At 40.7% G+C, this 21,923-nt stretch overlaps 1 protein-coding gene across 3 annotated transcripts; it reads right to left on the minus strand.

Moving 5' to 3' along the window:
* Positions 1-1,441: 1,441 nt before the first annotated feature.
* Positions 1,442-18,297, minus strand: gprc5c (G protein-coupled receptor, class C, group 5, member C). Of its 3 annotated transcripts, none has more exons than XM_071393870.1 (5): positions 17,977-18,297; positions 11,295-12,375; positions 4,008-4,108; positions 3,651-3,779; positions 1,442-2,675 (listed from the first exon to the last, which is right to left on the minus strand). In XM_071393870.1, the coding sequence occupies exons 2-5, from the start codon at positions 12,358-12,360 to the stop codon at positions 2,643-2,645; spliced, it is 1,329 nt and encodes a 442-aa protein (XP_071249971.1). In that variant the 5' UTR covers positions 12,361-12,375; positions 17,977-18,297; the 3' UTR covers positions 1,442-2,642. The 3 variants fall into 3 exon arrangements, with proteins under 3 accessions (XP_071249971.1, XP_071249970.1, XP_071249972.1); XM_071393869.1 differs by having other exon boundaries at positions 3,651-3,782; XM_071393871.1 differs by lacking the exon at positions 3,651-3,779.
* Positions 18,298-21,923: the final 3,626 nt, after the last annotated feature.

The following is a 21,923-nucleotide window of genomic DNA, read 5'->3' on the forward strand; positions in this document are numbered from 1 at the left end:
GCTGAATGCCTCAATGCCTGTCTGCCTGCTTTATATAGCAAGCCACAGCCACATGACTCACTGTCTGTAGGAGCGAACCGTTTTTGTGAACAGGGTGGTGTTCCTAATAAACTGGCCACTCAGTGTATAGTATATTATGTAGTCTCTGATATAGGCATTTATTATAGTATAAGGGTAATTAACAGTATAAGATATTACCGGAATTAGGGTTTTATTTATGACAGATTCTCTTCGTACTATATGTATTTCACCAGTGAATCTTTATTATTTGGGACATCAATACAGAATGTGCAATCAATTAATTAATTGTGGTTTTTAAACTTCAAATTAGATTTACATTTCAGGATTGCAATTACAAGTGTAGGCTCAACTCTGATTTGATAAAAAAGTAAGTACTGTAAATAGTTATGTTAAAAATCTATTTCAAATTCATACAACAGTTCATACAAGTGCTTCCATACATACACTATGTAGTGAGGAGACATTCATTGGCATGGTATTTACATGAACTCATTCAACACCCTTTAGCTACAACTGAAATAGCTATGTGAACTTTATGAAAGTGATATCCACAAGCTAAGCACTAAACATTGACATAGTTTTAAGGTATTTTCTTAAAACTGCACTGTTGGGAATGGGCTCGTAAGTAAGCATTTCACTGTACCTGTTGTATTCGGCGCATGTGACAAATAAAATTAGATTTGATTGGATTTTGATTTAATAATATCGGCCCTTACTTCATTTAAAGCATGAAAGTGCACACTATTTGAATGCTTAATGCTTAACCTATAACTAAGTGTTTTCATATTAGGTGGTATCCCAGTGACAGAAGAGTCCTTTCCCAAGATTCCATGGAACCATAGAGATGTTCCAGATATGGAATTTTCCACTCTTAATGAGTCCTCGTCTGGGAACCCTGGGATGGCAGGTAAATCCCATGACACCGTCACACCTGTTGGCCCCTCGCTTAACTGATCCTGTCGTTGGCTGCACTTCCATGTGACTATTGTGTGTGTGTGTGTGTGTGTGTGTGTGTGTGTGTGTGTGTGTGTGTGTGTGTGTGTGTGTGTGTGTGTGTGTGTGTGTGTGTGTGTGTGTGTGTGTGTGTGTGTGTGTGTGTGTGTGTGTGTGTGTGTGTGTGTGAGAGAGTGTGCATGTTTACTATATAGCCACCTTTGTTGCCAAAATACCCTCCCCCCCATGCTAAGAGAAAGTCTGACTATTATTTTCCACCATTCCAGCATGCTCACAGTTCATCTGTCACAGTACGTCCAGCGGAGAGCTTAGCTCAGCTCACAGTGAGCGGAATGGTAACCTTTGCAAAATATATTGTTTTCTCCCTAAGCCATGGGTATACCGTCTGCTCTGTGGGTTACTTTGACTGCAGGTTGCTTTGATCTGTAGAGGGTTATGTCAAACACACACAGCAAATTGGCCAGTGTTGATTTTTCAGTGTAACATTTCTTGTTTATTCAGGAGATGAATTCACTCTGTAAGAGTGAAAGTAACACTCAGTTGGGTAAAATATCCCCAAGTGTTAGTGTTAATAAGCATAGTTATTGTTTTACACTGTGGAGATTAAAACAGTCCCATCAAAAGCACGCTAATCATTATCATATTTCCCTGCATGCTCTACTGCAGGTAGATTGTTTTAGGATTGCTTTTAATGTCTGTGTTTTTACATGTACATTGATTGATTCATCTTAAACTACACAAAGATAAATAACATACATTTTTTCTAAACTAATCCAATCACTAAGTTAAATTTATTGCACCTGTTACTAAAATTGTTGTTTCAGTTTAAATGGTTTAGGTAGTCTTATCAATTTGCAAAAGAAGAAGAACCCTGACAATCTTTCTGAATGCAGGTTGCAAGTGAATAACAATTTTAACTGTAGGATATCCCAACTCTGGCTGGATTTCAATAAGAATTACACATCACTTCGAGAGCCAGCATAATGTCATTTGCAGGCCTGCTTTGGTGTGCAAACCATGACTTTCTTAACACCTCTGTGTTAGGATGAAACTAGGTCATGATACATGTACTATCATAGAGTCATAGTTTTAGATACTCAGTAGGTGAAAGTTACAGGCCTTTTAAATGAAAGAATTCAGTAAGCATGTCTCTATCGTTAACAAATACAGTCATGGGTGGTAACTCTACAATTCACTTGAAAAGATAAGGCACTCTGGGAAATAAGCAAATTAGTCAAGTGTTACGTTTTACTCTGTAGGTGTTGCGTATTACTCTACAGTAGAGCTATGCAAACACCACAATCAAGTTCCTATGAACAGTTGAATGGGGAACACTGCAACAGAGTTCAATCTATAGCAGTTTCAAAAGTGTTATATTAACACCAGTTCAGTGGGACTCATATGTTCACTGAAAATAGTGTACATTTAACACTTTCAGAGTTAAATGTACACCATTGATTTTGCTGTGCAGGACTGTCCATTTATAGATAGGCAAATTGTTTGTATCGATCACCCAAACGTCACCTCTGGAGTCTGATAGGCTGGTCGCTTTAGAGCCAGCTCATATTAAGAATCCAATGGACAACAGCAAAATAGAGTCAACAGATTTGAATAAAATGGATGAACAAAAATGTCTCGAGGAGAGAGGTGTAACGTAAAGTCTGTGTTCACCACTGGGATTTCTTGTGCAGTCCATTACCCTGAAAAAAAGAGAGATGTTATTGTTAAAAACTGTTTAGGGGCAATTCCATGGTAACAGAATTACGCTGGGACTCAGATTTTTCACTTTAAAATGTATGCCAAACAAAAAACATTGATTTCAAAAGCTTAACAAACCACACAACTCCATGCAGAAGGTCTACCTTCAACAAGGAAGTAAAACATCTGAGTCTCACTGTAATTCTGTTATCGTGGAATTGCACATGAGGCTAATGTCATAAATATGCGTAGTGTAATGATAGTCCTAATGCAATGTGCATGTGAAAAAAGATTGAATTGATAAGAGGACTGTCCATAACACCAGAAGGAAGTAAGAACCCCCACAGGACGAATGAAGTGAAAGATAAGAAAGGCCCAAAACAGGAACATCTCAATAAGAGAAAAAGATGGAAAGAAAGAAACAAAAACAATATATTCCCTGGGAATGTAGAACTAAAAACCATCCAATGGGAATGTAGAACTAAAAACCATCCGATAGGAATGTAGAACTAAAAACCATCCAATGGGAATGTAGAACTAAAAACCATCCAATGGGAATGTAGAACTAAAAACCATCCGATAGGAATGTAGAACTAAAAACCATCCGATAGGAATGTAGAACTAAACACCATCCAATAAGCGTGTACAAGAGCAGGAAGAGAATACACATGCTCGTCAAGGTGAAACACAGACAAAGAGAGAATTCATCAGGAGGAACCCGTAGGTAGAACAAGTTGCTATGGATACAGGTATACGGCAGAGTTGAGAGGATTGCCTGTGCTGTGTGCAGACAGAGGCTAGAGAAAGGTGAGGAGAATGTGTCCGAGTACAGCAGGTGTTCGTCCCAAATCGCACCCTATTCCCTATTTAGTGCACTACTTTTGACCGGGCTCTGGGCAAAAGTAGTGTAATATAAAATGAAGACTGTGCCATTTGGGACGCACGGCAGAGGACATGGGTTGTCTATCTCCACCTACACTGTGGCCCTGTTGTGTCTGTGTGTCTGAGGCCTCGTCGGTGCATACTGACAGGGTACTGCCCCCTCTGTGGGCCGGGGAGCTGTTGTTGATGGAGGCTCGGGGGATGCGAGACTCATAGGACATTTCCTGCTGCAGCCAGCGATACACATGGGCCACAACATGCAGATCAGCATCCAGACAAAAGAGAAGGGAAGAATATTTAAACGAATGGATATTAATAAGGGTCCTCCTTCTTTTTAAGAGATAATTGAAAAACAAAACAACAACAATCTGTCTGTGTGTGTGTGTGTGTGTGTGTGTGTGCGTGCGTGCGTGCGTGCGTGCGTGCGTGCGTGCGTGATGGCCAGTACTCACATTCCCCATTCCCTTGCTAATGATAGCTAGCTCTGTGGGCTGGTAGACAGAACTGCGGAGCTGACCACTGTAGCCGCTGTATGGGGACACAACCTTCGGACCTGAAATGTACAACAAGAAAACAGACAACAATAATAATATACGTAAGGACAATGGATAGTTTCTTTATATAAATACATATTCAACTTCTAATCTCAATCAATCCAACTTAGTCAGATACTCAGCTCTCAAATGTTGTCCTCCTCTAGGTCAGGGGTATTCAACTCTTAACCTACAAGGGCCGTCGGCTGCTGGTTTTTTGTTCTACGTGATAATTAATTGTGCCAACCTGATCAGTTCCTGATTAGAGGAGCACAATGAAAAACTCAGTGGAACTAGCTTTGAGGTGCAGAGTTGAGTTTGAGGGCTCTAGGTATTCAGTGTTCCCAAGCAACCAGTCATGGTTTTAACCACCATGACAAGATCATAAACCACTGATTTAGGCTATAAGGGTGGAATTCAGACCTAAGTTATGTGCGCGTCAATGGAACTTAATTAACGTTTTATGCAATTTTCTCTCTGTGTCTATTCTGACAATTTAAGCATGGGGAAATTCATGTGCCAGCCATGTATTCGTTTAGGGTGGAGATCACATAAATGGAGGTGTGGCAGAGGTGTGACTACAGATGCCACATAATTAGACCTTGACTTAATTCCCTCATGATTCCACCACCCTTATGCACGAGGAAACCATGAATAACGTCTAGCTAACCTTTCAGTTCGAAGTAGAAAAACAGCTACTTTCATTTCCCCAATAGTATTAGCACCGTTCTGCATGCACTGTAATTTATAAAGTGATGAGAACTATTGATAGGAGTTGGTAAATGAGTAATCTGTTTGGATAAGGGGATAAATATCAATACATTTGTAATTGTTTTTAGATCTATTTGACGCTGTGATTGCTGGAGACAAATACAATCAGTCATATGGCGGCAAAATGAAAAGTACATGTTCAATGTTCAATGTTATAAGCCAATATCGGTAGCAACCGTAACTAATAACCACACATATTTAACTGCCAATTTAGTGTTAGTTCCTTTCAGTTGGTAGGCTTACCCTACATTTCAATACATTGTTTGATTTAGACCATTTTTATTTGTTTCCTCTGTAAACGCTGCCACGTCCATGTGGTTGTTGCTGAGGGTCACTAGCAATAATGAATCATTTTGAATTACAAGTTACAAGGAACATGTAGCCTATTTGAATCCTTATGTAATGCAGACAAAATATGTCAGTTTAAGCCTGAAGCCTGGATCACGGTTCATGACGACTGGACCGTTGTCATCACAGTTCCATCATCAGTGAGGATTAAGGTAGATTGATATGACTATTGTTCAACCACTATTGTACACTTTTCTCCCCTTCCAATATTTCATGGATTGAACTGAATATGGCAACTTTCAGGATGATCTGTTCTTTTTATGAAGTAGGTAGATTCATAAATACTCTCCTAACTCTAAATCCAATTTGTAAGTCGCTCTGGATAAGAGCGTCTGCTAAATGACTTAAATGTAAATGTAAATGTAAATCAGTGTTTCCTCAACATGGGGGGTCGCCTTATTTGAGAATGGGGTCATTGGAGAAACAGGTTTATACTCAGACTCAGATGCAGCTAAGCTATCAAGCTCAATTTATAAGACGTCAGTATTGCTATCATCCATGCATATCTGTAATATTGACAATGAAACAAATACTAAGGGTGCAGTTCAGTTTTCAGTGGGAAACTAAAGCTGTCGCGGTCATCAGGTTTATATTTGGACTGCAGCTGAGCTATCAAACTCAATCTGTAAGACGTTACTGTTCGTGTCGCTACACTCCTTGTATGTCTGTAATCCAAACTTTCAACAACAACAAAAAATATTAAATGTGATGACATTCGATCAACAAGGTAAACTGATTGAAATACTGTCAGACTGACTTGTTATTTTACCAGGTAAGTTGACTGAGAACACATTCTCATTTACAGCAACGACCTGGGGAATAGTTACGGGGGATGAATGAGCCAAATGTAAACTGTGGATTATTACTGTAAGTGACCGTGATGGTTTGAGGGCCAGATTGGGAATTTAGCCAGGACACCAGGGTTAACACCCCTACTCTTACAATAAGTGCCATGGGATCTTTAATGAGCTCAGAGAGTCAGGACACCCGTTTAATGTCCCATCCGAAATGCAGCACCCTATACAGGGCAGTGTCGCCAATCACTGCACTGGGATATTTGTTTGACCAGAGGAAAGGGTGCCTCCTACTTGCCCTCCAACACCACTTCCAGGGACTGACCAGGACCAACCCTGCTTTGCTTCAGAAGTAAGCCAGCGGTGGTATGCTGCTGGCTGTTATACTGTAATTGTCATAGCCACAAATCAAAAAATTAACACTGACTGTTGACTGCATTACCTTTTTTTTTTACATGGTGGGGTTGCAATACTTTTCTGATATCTGAATATTTTTTTGATTAACTAAAAGGAGATTAATATGTGTATTTTGATGGCTTTCTTTATTGAGCCCTGTTCTCTCAATATATTCTAGTGAGTCTGTCGATAAAATTAAAAGGTACACCGTATTTAAAGGGATAGCTTTAGATAAATGTAAACCTACTGAAAATTCCATGACAAAATCTGTTGGCCAACAAGTGGGAGGATTTTTGGCGGTTTAACTAAATTTATTCAGTGCGCATAAGGGAGCCACACACAAAGAGCTCGTTACGCACTTGCATAAGGTAAGTCTGAATACCAAATACTGTGAAGTGCTTAAATGAAAACACGTAAAAAATGTATAGATTTCCTAAGTCTGAATTGGCCCCTAACTCTAGTATCTCCATTGTGCATTCAACTGTGCAACCTCTATAAACAATGGTAGTGCAAATCAGACCTGTGCAGGAAATAGTTGTATTCTGTAGCTTGTTTGAAAATGCCAACTTTTGAAATACTCGAGGTAGTCGAATATAGAGAATCAACTAAAGGCAACTATTGGCAACTATTTCCTTTGATATTCAAATACAGGTCTCAGAAAACCAAATAATTATTGAAGATATTTGAAGTTATTTGAAAATAACAAAAAATGATTAATTGGCTGCTAAATATTTGATGAAGAACCAAAAACTAGAACAGGTAGTTTAATTAGTCTAAATATATTATCATTAACACATAGTATTTATCAATCGAAATAATGGAAATAAATTATGGAAAGTAATACAAACTGATTTTGTTTTATTGGTTAACATTTATTTTTCAGGATTTCTTTACATCATGCATTACATTAATGTTTACATCATTGTCATAGCCTATGGTTCTTGGTTAATCATTTAAGATGGTGATTGCATTTGATGAACATCAGCGTATCAAATGTTTTGTCAATCATTGAGCAACGGTCAGACCTGAACGTTCTTCCAGTGATGCTGAAACAAACATAATTTCCTTATTCTGTCCAATGCCATCAGTTATGTAGGTTCAGGTACATCCCTCATTCCCAAATTAATGGAAAAGATAAGCACAGAATGAACCAGGGAATTACATAGCACTTATCTTTCCATTTAGCATTGAGGAATATACATGGATCTACACAACAAATGACCTGGGACATGGACTTATAAGACACATTTTTGTGTTAAAAAATATAATTAATAATAATAAACACTGACAGGGTTGAATAAACACTGAAAGTGTGGAGTTTGTTGACCCATATAGACACCGGAAAAGTAATAAATTAACACACTGCTTAGTGTAAAGCTTTTTTCAAATATTTGACAGAGTGCCTTTCGAGAAAATCGTACCGTTACCATCCATGACTGATTTGTTAGTGACAGAGACATGGTTGTTTTACTCATACAATACATTTTCGGTCCTATGGACTTCACAATGTGAAATCCTAAGTGAGCATGTTATCATTAAAAAAACGTTATTGAACCCAATACCATACGTATTTCATCAGGCCTTTTGAGAGCCTACTTTCACCGTAATAAAGGGGTCTGAAACTCATACACATAACTTTGCCCATCATTATATTATATTTCCCAGCATGCTCTATTGCAGTTTGATTTTTAGAATTGTTTGTTTCAATAGCTATGTTTTTGTATTCACATTGATTAATCTTATGCTACACGAAGATACATAACATACATTTTTCTAAACAAATCCATTCAGTTAGATTTTTTGCAACCATTACTGAACTGTTTGTTCCAGTTTAGTTGGCTTAGGTAGTCTCTACCCAATATTTCTAACCATGGTGCTCATTCTGAATGCAGGTTATAGGTGAATAACAATTCTAACTGTTGGGTAGCATAACTCCTGCTGGATTCCAGTAGAAATTAGACACTCCATTTGCAAGCCAGATTAATACTGTATGACTTGCAGTTAGAATTCCAAAACTCTGCAAAAGTCTTCTTTGGAAGTTTTCTGGAAATGGAAGCAGGATATCCAGAATCCTTCAAACAGGATTTTGCGAGCCTACTCACATGCCAATTATGCACTCACAATTAAAGGTACAAAGGATAACTTTACTGGGTAGTGTTTGTACCCCTTTAAGAACAAATCTAAAAAATATATATATTAGAGAGCTATACAACAGCCTGGAAATCATGGTTTACTGTCACGAACGTTTAAAGGAGTGGACCAAGGTGCAGCGCGATTGGAATACATCTTTTAATTCAACAAAGAACACTTAACAAACGAACCGCCAACGTAGTGCTCACAGGAAACTAAACATGGACAACTACCCACCAAACCAACATGGAAAATGACAACCTAAATAGGCTCCCCAATCAGAGACAACGATAAACAGCTGTCTCTGATTGGGAACCCACTCAGGCCACCATAAACCTACAACCCCTAGACCATGCAAAATCCCCATAGATAACAAAAATCCCTAGACAAGGCAAAAACCCCTAGACAATACAAAAACTAAACAAACCACCCCTTGTCACACCCTGACCTAACCAAATAATAAAGAAAGCAAATATAACTAAAGTCAGGGCGTGACATTTACAGGCCATAAAGTGTTGTGTAATTCCTATTGTAATCCAGCCAGTGTGGGGACATCCACCTATTAGATTTTTTATTACCTGCAACCTGTATTCAGAATGACTGCCAGAGTTTGGAAGACTAAACTATTAGACTACCTAAAGCATCTAAACTGGAACAACCATTTCAGTAATGGGTGCAATAAATCCGAGTAACATATTGCATTAGTTTAGAAACTGTTTGCAATTTATATGAGTAGCATCAGATAAATGAATGAATGAATTAATATATGTACATGCACAAACATAGATATTAAAACAAACAATTCTAAAAAATAAACCAGCAATAGTGCATGCTAGGAAATGATATAATGATGGGCGTGGTTTTTGTTCAAGGCCTTATGAAATAAGCATGCTATTTCATTAACATTTTAAACAAAACAATTTTATGATAGCTTAGGATCTGAGTTGGTGAAGTCCATCGGACAGAAAATGGATGAATGCAACAACCATTTCTCTGTCCTTAACAAATACAGGGCACTCTGGGAAATATTTGAATAAGGCTTTACACTAAGCAGTGTGTTAATTTAACACTGTTCCGGTGTCTATATGGAGCCACAGACTCAACACTTGATTTAACACTGCTTAGTGTAAAGCCTTAAAAATGATATATTTTTTAAGTAACACTGGAGAATTTGCTGTGCAGTACAGTGTCACAACTTTTTATACTTATCTGTACACAATATCATTGGTTGATTGGTTTGACTTGATTATCTACACCTGGGGCCTGTTCAAGATAATGAAAATGTACAGAATGTTCAGATGTTCTGATTCAGAGGGGTTGGGTTAAATGCAGAAGACACATTTCAGTTGAATTCATTCTGTTGTGCAACTGACTAGGTATCTATGGAGACGGCACAGTAACGCAAACACAAGCATTGATATTGGGACTGAATCAGAGCTGAGGAGTGTGTTGTGTCAACATTTATGTATGCATGGGACACTGGTTAGGTCACTGTTCTATTCTAGACATCTACTAACGTGTGAGTAATTACAAACTCCCATTGAATCACCTGGTAGATTGGTGGTAATGGAACGTGTGTGTGGGAGAGGCGACTCGGTAGCTTAACTTTTAAATAAGTCCTCTGGCTAAACATAGACAGTGACTGACTATTTCATGTTTTCATAGCTCTCTCTCATCATGAAGGACATCATCCTTTGTTCTCAGTCTCTACCAGAAACAAACATTCCCTTTAACTATTTAATATAATCGCCAAACATGGAAGGGTTGTTTTTCCCCCAACATTCTCCGTTCTCTTCTCATTATTAGTTTGATGGGCTAGGACAAATGTTATTTTGTTTAATTTATTCAAACATGATATTCCAGTCAGTAAAAATGGTGTCCCTCTATCTTCTAATATTGTCTTGATAGGGCGTGGTGCCAGCTGATCTCTCAGCAGACCAGGACATACAGTAAGCTAATCTCTCAGTCAGGACAGAGCTGCTAACTCATAAGGCGCCATCCGCCATCCACATTACCATGTGCTATTATCCCTCCTACTTTAACCTAAGCCATGGTATGCGTCCCAAAGGGCACACTATTCCCAATATAGTGCACTACGTTTGACCAGAGACCTATGTGCCCTGGTCAAAAGAAGTGCATGCACTACATAGGAAATTGGGTGCCATTTGGAACGCAACCTTGTGGTGATGAGATGAGGCTAGGGCAGGCTGAGGGCAGGTAGAGCAGCATCAAAGAGATAGAGTGGGAGGAGGAGGGACACAGTGTCCTGTCTGGCCCGGCTGCATCCTACTAGATCAGATACGGGTCACCAACAGGATTAAAACCAGCATATCAAATTCTGAAGAGTTTGGAGAACGTAAACTGGGTGTGAAGTTCATTACCGTTTCGATGCCATTCATTGTGTTTCTTCACTGATAGTGTGTGAAGATCGCTCCATGCAGACAACAATGTTCCCTTATTCATGTGCCTGACTGTACTGATGCAAGCTTCAGTGGCCCTCTTAATGAACCTCCCCCTCTAATTTTTGCTAGGTGTGTTAGAATCATCCACTGTATGTGATGTGCCAGCAAGAGGACAAAACATCTTGTCGTCTAGTGAAGTGTACTAATTAGTGAAGCCAGGTAATTAGTGGGTCAACAAGTGTCAGTGTGTGTTTGTGAATGTGTGTGCAGCTTACGTGTGTGTGTGTGTGTGTGTGTGTGTGTGTGTGTGTGTGCGTGCGTGTGCGCGCGCCTGTGTGTGCATGCATGAATGTATGTCTACATACCTGCGTTCTCATCCATAGAGAAAGCCTTGTTCTCCATAAACATATTCTGGGCTCCTTGATCCTTCAGGATGGTCTCGTAGCCCACCCCTCTACTGGGGTACAGGTCCTCTCCGAACCCCGGCGCCCCCCCATCCTCCTGAGTCAGAGAGCAGATCTCTGGGATGGTGTAGAGGACCAGGAACACCCAGGCATTGCAGACCAGGGCGATGGCCAGGGTAGGGTCATCCCAGCTGGGTCCACCCGTCATCAGGTTCCCCCAGACGTACATGGTGATCCAGGCCACCCAGATGAACACAGAGAGGAGACCTGTGACGAGGAGAAAGGCTCCCTCCTGGCGTCTCTGCTTGTGTTTCCCGCACAGGGAGGGTAAGGATGCCACTACGACAGCTAGGAGAAGATTCAGTACGTAGATCAGCGCCATTACAAAGTCCTGGTTGGCGATGTTACAGGGCACGTCGGCGGCCGTGCCTAGTGCTGTCCCTGTAACGTTGAGCGGTGACAGTGGGTAGCGAACAATGGTAATGATCAGCCACTCTGTGTTGATGACCACCTCCACCAGCCAGAGCCCCAGGGCTCCCAGACACAGAACCCAGGCCCGGGGCCCCTGATCCCCCCTGCGGGCCAGGAGGTTCAGCCTCACACACTGCATGAGAAGACACGTGAAGCACCCGGCAAACAGCACCCCGAAGAGGAAGCGCCGCGAGGCACAGGTGGCGAAGTCCTTCCCTACGATGAAGGAGAAAGTGAGGCAGAAGAGGCCCAGGGTACAGATCAGGAAGCAGGCATGGAGCCCCACGGAGCTCCTCTTGTTCTTGTCTGTGATGAAGGGTAGGCTGGCCAGGAGGACGATGAGGAGGATGATGGAACCCACCACGCCGGCCGCCGCGAATGACTCCAGTACGATGCCCCATGCGGCACTGAGGTCACACAGGCTATAGTACAGGGAGCCTACATTGGAGCCACACCCCCCTGGGGTCACGCTGGCGGCCATAGAGAAGGGGAGAGACCAGAAAGTGACAGCGGTCGGGAGCAGAAGGAGATGAAGCCTCTTGAGTGTCCGATCCATGGAATTCAGCAGAACCTGTTCACACAGAAAGAGAAGAGGGAGAGTCTGAGTGTGTTGGCATCCGAGAAGGTTATTTAAGAGGAAGAGAAGTGAGAAACTAATGACTTTGTCATCCCTTCAAAAGAGTTACTCTCGATACACCCAAACAGCTAAATCTGAGTCAGGAGCAAACAAATAAAATCATACTGTAATCAGGATGTAGTGGTGTTTACCCACATCACACAAGCAACTGATGGAGAGATTATGTTTCTGTTGAATGTTTTCTGAGAAATCCTCAGGAGGTAAGAATAAGCCAGCAACACAAAAACACACGTGGAGGTATTGCTGGAGCTGGCATTGATCCCTTCTAAGAATCATTGAGTGACTTGCAGGATAAATTAGGGTTAAGTGCCTTGCTCGAGGTACACATAAACATATTTTTCACCTAGGAGAAACCAGTGAACTTTTGCTTAATGGCCCAACACTCTTAACCACTAGGCTACATGCCGCCCCAGTGATAACACTTAGGAATGTCAGTTGAGACACTCTTGTTGAGTCACACTCATTGGATAGCATAGTACAGGAAACACACTCACAGCACATATTGTACTGTATGTGCTGCTCTAACTATAAGTTGAACTTGAGATGAGGTGCCATGAGCCTTTCGAGGTTCTCTATTTTTATACCAAGACTTCTCCTCGTGAAGAGTTTGTCAAACCCATCTAAACAACTGCCAAATTGTTTTATTAAGCATCTCTACAGTAGTCCCAGACGTCTTTTAGTGCTGTGCCATGCCGTTTGTCTCTGTCCCTGTCAAATTACATAATGCTGAGTTGACGACAGCCATCTTATAACCAAATAGATGGAGTTGTTGTGGTGGTGGATGCTGTTTAGTTTCCTGCCATGGAGCCAGTGCTTAGCCATAAGATAAATACTTTCCAGGTGCATTAATTGAATAACCCTCATCTAATAACCTTTTCTGGACGCAATTCTGCCAATAATGTAACAAAGCTAATGTTGGGAACTAGGGAGTAAGTAGCACAACATCCGTCAATTGTTTGTGGAGGGAAGTGAAAGACAATTGTTTTGAACCTCTTGATCTCACACATACAAACACGTGCACAGGCTAGTGCCACACACACTCACACACTCTCTCTCTCTCACACACACGCACTCACACACGGTCACTCTCACACTCTTAACTCACACACACTCTTACTCACACTCTCACTCTCACACACACACTCACGCTCACACAAACTCACACTCACACTCACATGCACTCTCACCCTCACACTCTGTCTCACTCATCCTCTCACTCACACTTTCTCACACACACACTCACACAAACTCACACTTTCACTCTCAGTTTCACTCTCACTCACACTCTCACTCTCACACACACAAACACAAACATGGTCTCTGTTCCCAACCTTAAAACCATGAAAAAGCATGGATATGTTAACCACACCTCTTCTGCCATTAACTCTTTCAATCACCAACTAAGGTCATTCAACCTTAAACTGAATACCATGAAGAATCTTTCTTTTTTATTATTATATATATATATTTTTTTACCATGCATCAGTTTCACTCATTGGTTGATACTGGTACTCCCTCTATATAGCTCCACATTGATCTGGTACTGGTACTCCCTCTATATAGCTCCACATTGATCTGGTACTGGTACTCCCTCTATATAGCTCCACATTGATCTGGTACTGGTACTCCCTCTATATATACTCCACATTGATCTGGTACTGGTACTCCCTCTATATAGCTCCACATTGATCTGGTACTGGTACTCCCTCTATATAGCTCCACATTGATCTGGTACTGGTACTCCCTATATAGCTCCACATTGATCTGGTACTGGTACTCCCTCTATATAGCTCCATTATTTTATTTTATTTGTATTATTAAACTCTGCTTCGTTGGGAAGGGCTCATCAGCAAACATGTCACAGTAAAGTCTACACCAGTTGTATTCGGCGACCAATACAATTTGATTTGATTTGAAATGTCGTTTTTCCTTTTACCGGTATTATTCTCAATCCATCGCCAATACGAATCTCAAAACCTCACTGAAGACTTGACAGGCAGCAGCTCTGACAAATCACTCAAGAATATCACTCTTTCAAACCAATGAAATTACAGAGAAGGCAGGAATATAATGTTGCAGAAAAAAGGGCTCACCTGCTCAGGTGTGTACTGTGCGTGCAACAAAAGTGACAGTCAATGCTGTCTTCATCTGAAAATGTATCGATTACAGTTTTTAACAATCACTTTGGCACTAATTTCAGAACCTTGTGGTAATTTTTCAAAACTCGAGACAAAAAACTCAAAACGGTCATCACTTGTAACACAGGCTGTCCAATGTTCAAACATTGCATTGTGCATTCATATCTTTAAAGAAACCTTGCACTTGCAGAATCATTGGTTCAAATAACTAATTTATCACGAAATACCATAGGAACATTAATTTAGATCTCCCACACACAAGATACCGATAGTTTCACTGTGTAGTTGTTCGTTCAATCATTAAATATTGTAGTACAAAATATGTGATACATGTTTCATTATGGTACCACACGTAAGTACATCACTGTAAAAGGACTAGTAAAGAGAATTCTACAGACAGAGTGGAATCATTGAACAAAATCTGAAATTTATTGATGAAATACAATAAAATCACTCATAGGTTTCTTTGAATCAAAGCAAAAATAATTAGCTACAAAAATAGAAAAAACTGCAGTAAAACATCAATTGCAGTGTTCCTCACCTGGCTTACTGTAAAAAGCAAAACAAAGGTTTGATTACCGTACTTCTATATTTCCCTCAACCCTGTCTTGTGGATTTGGCCATAGGTTCTCATCCACATCACAAATGTTTTCATTAGCCAAACATCTTGGGAAGAATCTTCGGGCATGGCGAATCCAGGCCAGAAATGGGTCTGCCGTGATGTCATTGCATGCGTCATCCATGGCCTGGAGAAGGGTGGCTTGTTCGTGAGGGCGCCTATCATATACCTTCCACCTCAATGTGGAGAAAAATTCCTAAATCGGGAACTTCTCTAGGATAGGGGGCAGCATTTTCACGTTTGGATGAAAAGCATACCCAAATTCAACTGCCAGCTACTCATCCCCAGAAGATAAGACATGCATATTATTAGTGGATTTGGATAGAAAACACTCTGAAGTTTCTAAAACTGTTTGAATCATGTCTGTGAGTATAACAGAACTTATTTAGCAGGCGAAACCCCGAGGACAAACCATTCAGATTCTTTTTTTTTGAGGTCACTCTCTTTTCAATGGATTTTCATTGGTAATCCAGATTTCTAATTTACCTTCTTGCAGTTCTACCGCTTCCACTGGATGTCAACAGTCTTTAGAAATTGGTTGAGGTTTTTTCCTTTGTGTAATGAAGAAGTACGCCATCCAGAACGAGGGTAACTTGAAGTGTACTGTTAGATAGAGGCACGTGACCAGAAAGCTAGCTACAGTTTGTTTTAATCCTGTATTGAACACAGATCATCCCGTCTTCAATTTTATCGATTATTTACGTAAAAAAATACCTACATTTGTATTACAAAAGTAGTTTGAAATGTTTTGGCAAAGTTTACAGGTAACTCTTGAGATATTTTGTAGTCACGTTGCACAAGTTGGAACCGGTGTTTTTCTGGATCAAACACGCCAAATAAATTGACATTTTGGATATTTTTAAGGAAAGGAGAGTATGGGGGTAAGTACAGGGTGGTAAATTGTGGTTGGGCCTGAAACCATGCTTGCACCATTTGAGCATGGTGGAACCTGACATTATCGCACACAATGACATAGGTCATGCCATCACCTCTACAGACCTGACTTAGCTCATCAAGGAAGGTTACATTCGAACAACGAATCATGTAGCTGCCTGCAACTCAATATATAGAGTATATAGAGTAGAGAGCTTTAGATGTTGTTTGACCAAACATTAGAACAGGCAAGATGAGTAATCTAAGCAACTTTGACCGTGGTATGATTGTTGATGCCACACATGGTGATTTCAGCATCTCAGAAACAGCTGCCCTCCTGGGATTTTTACGCACTACAGTCTCTAGAGTTTACAGAGAATGGTGCGATGAATAAAACACATTCAGTGAGCGGCAGTTCTGTGGGCAAAAACACCTTGTTAATGAGAGAGGTCAGAGGAGAATGTCCAAACTCATTCAAGCTAACAGAAAGGCCACAAATTCTCAAATAACAGCTGTTTAAAACAGTGGTGTGCAGAATGGCATCTCTTAACGTACAACACCATGAATAATTCAGGCTGTTGTGGAGGCAAAAGGGGGTCCTACCCAGTACTAGATAGGTTTACCTAATAAAGTGGCCGGTGAGTGTACAGTAATGTCAAATCTGAAAACATGGTCTGGAAAAGTGGTACATGCGACCATAGAAACAGTGTCTGATAAAGAATGATGATGAAATATTACATCCATAGATAATGTAGTCCAATTGGTTCATGTTCCACGGTAATTGGTGTCAATGGATCTTGTTATCCTGAAACTTTCATGACCTAACATGGAATTTTGTTTGTCAGTTTCCATAAAACTATGCATTAAGAGTAATGCAACAGTTACTTATCATTTTGAGCAGTTGTATCAATTGATAGTTAGATCATTGTAGACAGTCATTTCAGATGTAACGTGTGAATTGCATTTTGAAACGGTAATACTTTGATGTTAAGTTGTGTCATTTTGAACAGGTGATTTTAGTTCAATGAACAAATTATCTTAGCTTTATGTGTATTGTATCCAAGCAAGTTTTGAAAAAATTGCATTTTGATCATTGGTTGTGGCTAGAGTTTTGAAAAATGACATCATGGTTCAAAAATTAGTGCCAAAGCGATTGTAAAAAACTGTAATATGTAAGTGTATATAAGCAGTGGTTCCTGGGGAACCAAAGGGGTGCATATTTTTGTTTCTAACCACATGTACATACTGCATTACCTCAATTATCTAGCACACCTGCACATTGACCCGGTACTGGTACTTCTTGTATATAGCCTCACTATTGTTTTTATTGTCTTACTATTTCCTTTAATTTAATTGAGCAAATATTTGTCTTACATTTGAACTCTGCACTGTTGGGAATGGGCTCGTAAGTAAGCATTTCACTGTAAAGTCTACACCTGTTGTATGCGGCACGTGATCAATACACATTTGATTTGATTTGATTTCAAGGATAAACTCGTCATCAGGCTTTGATGATTTGAATCAGGTGTGGTAGTTGTTTTGTAAAAATGGATACCCTCAGGATTAAGAAACACTGGGCTATATAGTGTTAATATTCCATATTTTGGACATCTATAAAAAACATTTTTTAACATTTATATAACATGATGTACCTAACGTTTGCATGTGCTTCACCAAAGTTTGAATCGCAAAATCTCTTCACAACAGATACATGAAGCTCAACTATAGGCTTTTAACTAACTATTAAATATTTTTTGGAACAATTTACAAAAACCCACGAAAGTTGTATAGTCTCTACTGGCTTTTGAGTGTCAGTATTAGACCGTGCGTATTGGTTGTGTTACTCAACACTTAACTGTACCTCCATCTCTTCAGAAAATTCAATTAATCTGTTGAGGACCTTACCTTCAGATGTCTGACTGTTGTGAATCTTTGTTGTTCTTGGTGGTCCTTGATATTGTCGCTACTTGCAATTCACCTGTTCCAACCCACACTGACAACAAAAAAAATGCGCTCTACATTGTCCCCAGGTAGCCTACATCCAGTGGGCTAAAAGTTGATAGCTCTTTGAAAATGTTGCCTATATTCCGTTTCTAGTGGTTTTGAATTACACTGCAATCTCTGCTTTTGGTCAATTCTGAAATATTGAAGTCGGGGTTGGATCTCACAATACTATGCTTCTAGAGCTGTTCATGCGGAGCGATTGGTCCCTGGATAGCGACTGCCTACTCTCTCTCTCTCAAACAGACACACACACACACACACACACACACACACACACACACACACACACACACACACACACACACACACACACACACACACACACACACACACACACACACACACACACACACACACACACACACACACACACACACACACACACACACACACACACACAAACACCATTTGGATTAATACTAACAGGGTCGAGTGTTACTGTAAATAGAATAATACAAGGAACTTTTTGTCTTGTTAACTCTACAAAGATAACAAATACAATGCATTACTTCGAAGGGAAGGGGGATGTGTGAACAACTTTCTAATTGACACTTTAAAAAGGTGTCTGATTCGAATAAGTCAAGCTTGCACATAAATTACTGCCAGGAAAGTACTTGCAAAGTCCTTTTTCAAGGTCTTTGCGCCAGTCGTGCGTTCCATGTCCAAGTTGGTGCATTTGACCGTGGTGACCTCGAAGGTATTCAAAGTGTCTTTTCCCCGCTCCATGGATTGAACATTTATATGCAATTGGGTCATCAAGACTAGAAGTAGACCATTGTAAATAAATTAGGCTATCTTTTCGCACCTCTCCTCAGAACATGTATAGCCTATGATGAAATAGAGACTCCCAATGTGTCAATAGCCTAGTTTTGCATCTGCACACACAGATTATCTTTCTTAATAAGATCTAAAAAAGTAGGTATGAGGAGACACCTGGTGGTAGGGCAGTGGTTACTGAGCAGTGGTTACTAGACTAGTAGGCCTAGTCCAACTGTTGATCATTTTTTGATCATTGATCAAGCCTCCCCAGCTTCTCCTTCACCCAAATCCAGATAGCAGATGTTCTGAAAGAGCTGCAAAACCTGGACCCATACAAATCAGCTGGGCTAGACAATCTGGACCCTCTCTTTCTAAAACTATCCGCCGCCATTGTTGCAACCCCTATTACCAGCCTGTTCAACCTCTCTTTCGTATCGTCCGAGATCCCTAAAGATTGGAAAGCTGCCGCGGTCATCCCCCTCTTCAAAGGGGGTGACACCCTAGACCCAAACTGTTACAGACCTATATCCATCCTGCCCTGCCTATCTAAAGTCTTCGAAAGCCAAGTTAATAAACAGATCACTGACCATTTCGAATCCCACCATACCTTCTCCGCTGTGCAATCCGGTTTCCGAGCCGGTCATGGGTGCACCTCAGCCACGCTCAAGGTACTGAATGATATCATAACCGCCATCAATAAAAGACAGTACTGTGCAGCCGTCTTCATCGACCTGGCCAAGGCTTTCGACTCTGTCAATCACCGTATTCTTATCGGCAGACTCATTAGCCTTGGTTTTTCTAATGACTGACTCGCCTGGTTCACCAACTACTTTGCAGACAGAGTTCAGTGTGTCAAATCGGAGGGCATGTTGTCCTGACCTCTGGCAGTCTCTATGGGGGTACCACAGGGTTCAATTCTCGGGCTGACTCTTTTCTCTGTATATATCAATGATGTAGCTCTTGCTGCGGGCGATTCCCTGATCCACCTCTACGCAGACGACACCATTCTGTATACTTCTGGCCCTTCCTTGGACACTGTGCTAACTAACCTCCAAACGAGCTTCAATGCCATACAATACTCCTTCAGTGGCCTCCGACTGCTCTTAAACGCTAGTAAAACCAAATGCATCCTTTTCAACCGTTCGCTGCTCGCACCCGCCCGCCCGACTAGCATCACCACCCTGGACGGTTCCGACCTAGAATATGTGGACAACTATAAATACCTAGGCGTCTGGTTAGACTGTAAACTCTCCTTCCAGACTCATATTAAAAATCTCCAATCCAAAATCAAATCTAGAATCAGCTTTCTATTTCGCAACAAAGCCTCCTTCACTCACGCCGCCAAACTTACCCTAGTAAAACTGACTATCCTACCGATCCTCGACTTCGGCAATGTCATCTACAAAATAGCTTCCAATACTCTACTCAGCAAACTGGATGAAGTCTATCACAGTGCCATCCGTTGTGTTACCAAATCACCTTATACCACCCACCACTGCAACCTGTATGCTCTAGTCGGCTGGCCCTCGCTACATATTCGTCGCCAGACCCACTGGCTCCAGGTCATCTAAAAGTCTATGCTAGGTTAAGCTCCGCCTTATCTCAGTTCACTGGTCACGATAACAGCACCCACCCGTAGCACACGTTCCAGCAGGTATATCTCACTGATCATCCCCAAAGCCAGCCGCCTTTCCTTACAGTTCTCTGCTGCCAGTGACTGGAACGAATTGCAAAAATTGCTGAAGTTGGAGACTTTTATTTCCCTCACCAACTTTAAACATCATCTATCTGAGCAGCTAACCGATCGCTGCAGCTATACATAGTCCATCTGTAAATAGCCCACCCAATCTACCTACCTCATCCCCATACTGTTTTTATTTACTTTTCTGCTCTTTTGCACACCAGTATCTCTACTTGCACATCATCATCTGCTCATTTATCACTCCAGTGTTAATCTGCTAAATTGTAATTATTCGCTCCTATGGCCTATTTATTGCCTGCCTCCTCATGCCTTTTGCACACACTGTATATAGATATATATATATTTTTTCCTACTGTGTCATTGACTTGTTTATTGTGTTATTGGCTTGTTTTTTGCTTATTCCATGTGTAACTCTGTGTTGTTGTCTGTGTCACACTGCTTTGCTTTATCTTGGCCAGGTCGCAGTTGTAAATGAGAACTTGTTCCCAACTAGCCTACCTGGTTAAATAAAGGTGAAATAAAATAAAAATAAAAATAAAAATGTTGACGTCAAAGCCACAAGGTGGCGGCACACTCCGTGAACTAGAATATGTCACAAATGGCTATTTGAAATGCAGCCCCTTTGCTTTTGATTGTGATAATACCATTGTTTTCATCTTCCTTCTAAACAGTCAATTGTCAACTTTATTATTGCCATTAGATTGTGAGAAAAACACCCTCCTGTGTAAAAGAAAGCATGTTTGTTAGACAGTGTTGTTGCCTGGTTGATACCTTCTCTCTGGTCTCTGTAAGCTGCCCACCCGTTCCCGCCACACCACAATGACACAATCAACGTGGCCTCTAAAAGGACAAATAGAAGAATAGCTGCTTGCCTCTGGTTTCTTTCCTCCGGTGGTTGTTGCTGTTGTTGCCCATGTGACAAGGTAACTTAATCCAAAAATACATCACCTGGCTATCCATGATGTGTGTTGTGGTACAAACACAGCTATATGAATGTAACATATGGACAGAGACACTATTGGAATAGGCCAATCCATAGCGGCTATCCATAATGTGTGTTGAGGTACAGACACAGCTAAATGAATGTGACATATGGACAGAGACACAATTGTGTTTTAGTTCTGTGCCTGGGAATAGCCTTTAAAGAACAGCCTTCTTTAAAATCACATCCCCATTTAATCCACACTGTGGGCCAGGGCCGGCCCTTGCCTTTTGGGCCCTCCACCTTGCGGGCAAACATTTAAGTGGCATGAGTTAATTTCCTAAAATTCTACACATTTTGCCATTAGGTAAAGAGAAAATATTGCAGTTTTAAAGCAAGTTTGCTGGAATTATATATATTTGTGCTATGGGGCGAAGAGAAGTTTCAACTATTTTATAACACATT

Source organism: Salvelinus alpinus, chromosome 3 (genome assembly GCF_045679555.1).
Source record: "Salvelinus alpinus chromosome 3, SLU_Salpinus.1, whole genome shotgun sequence".
In the NCBI taxonomy this organism is placed as follows: Eukaryota; Metazoa; Chordata; class Actinopteri; order Salmoniformes; family Salmonidae; genus Salvelinus; species Salvelinus alpinus.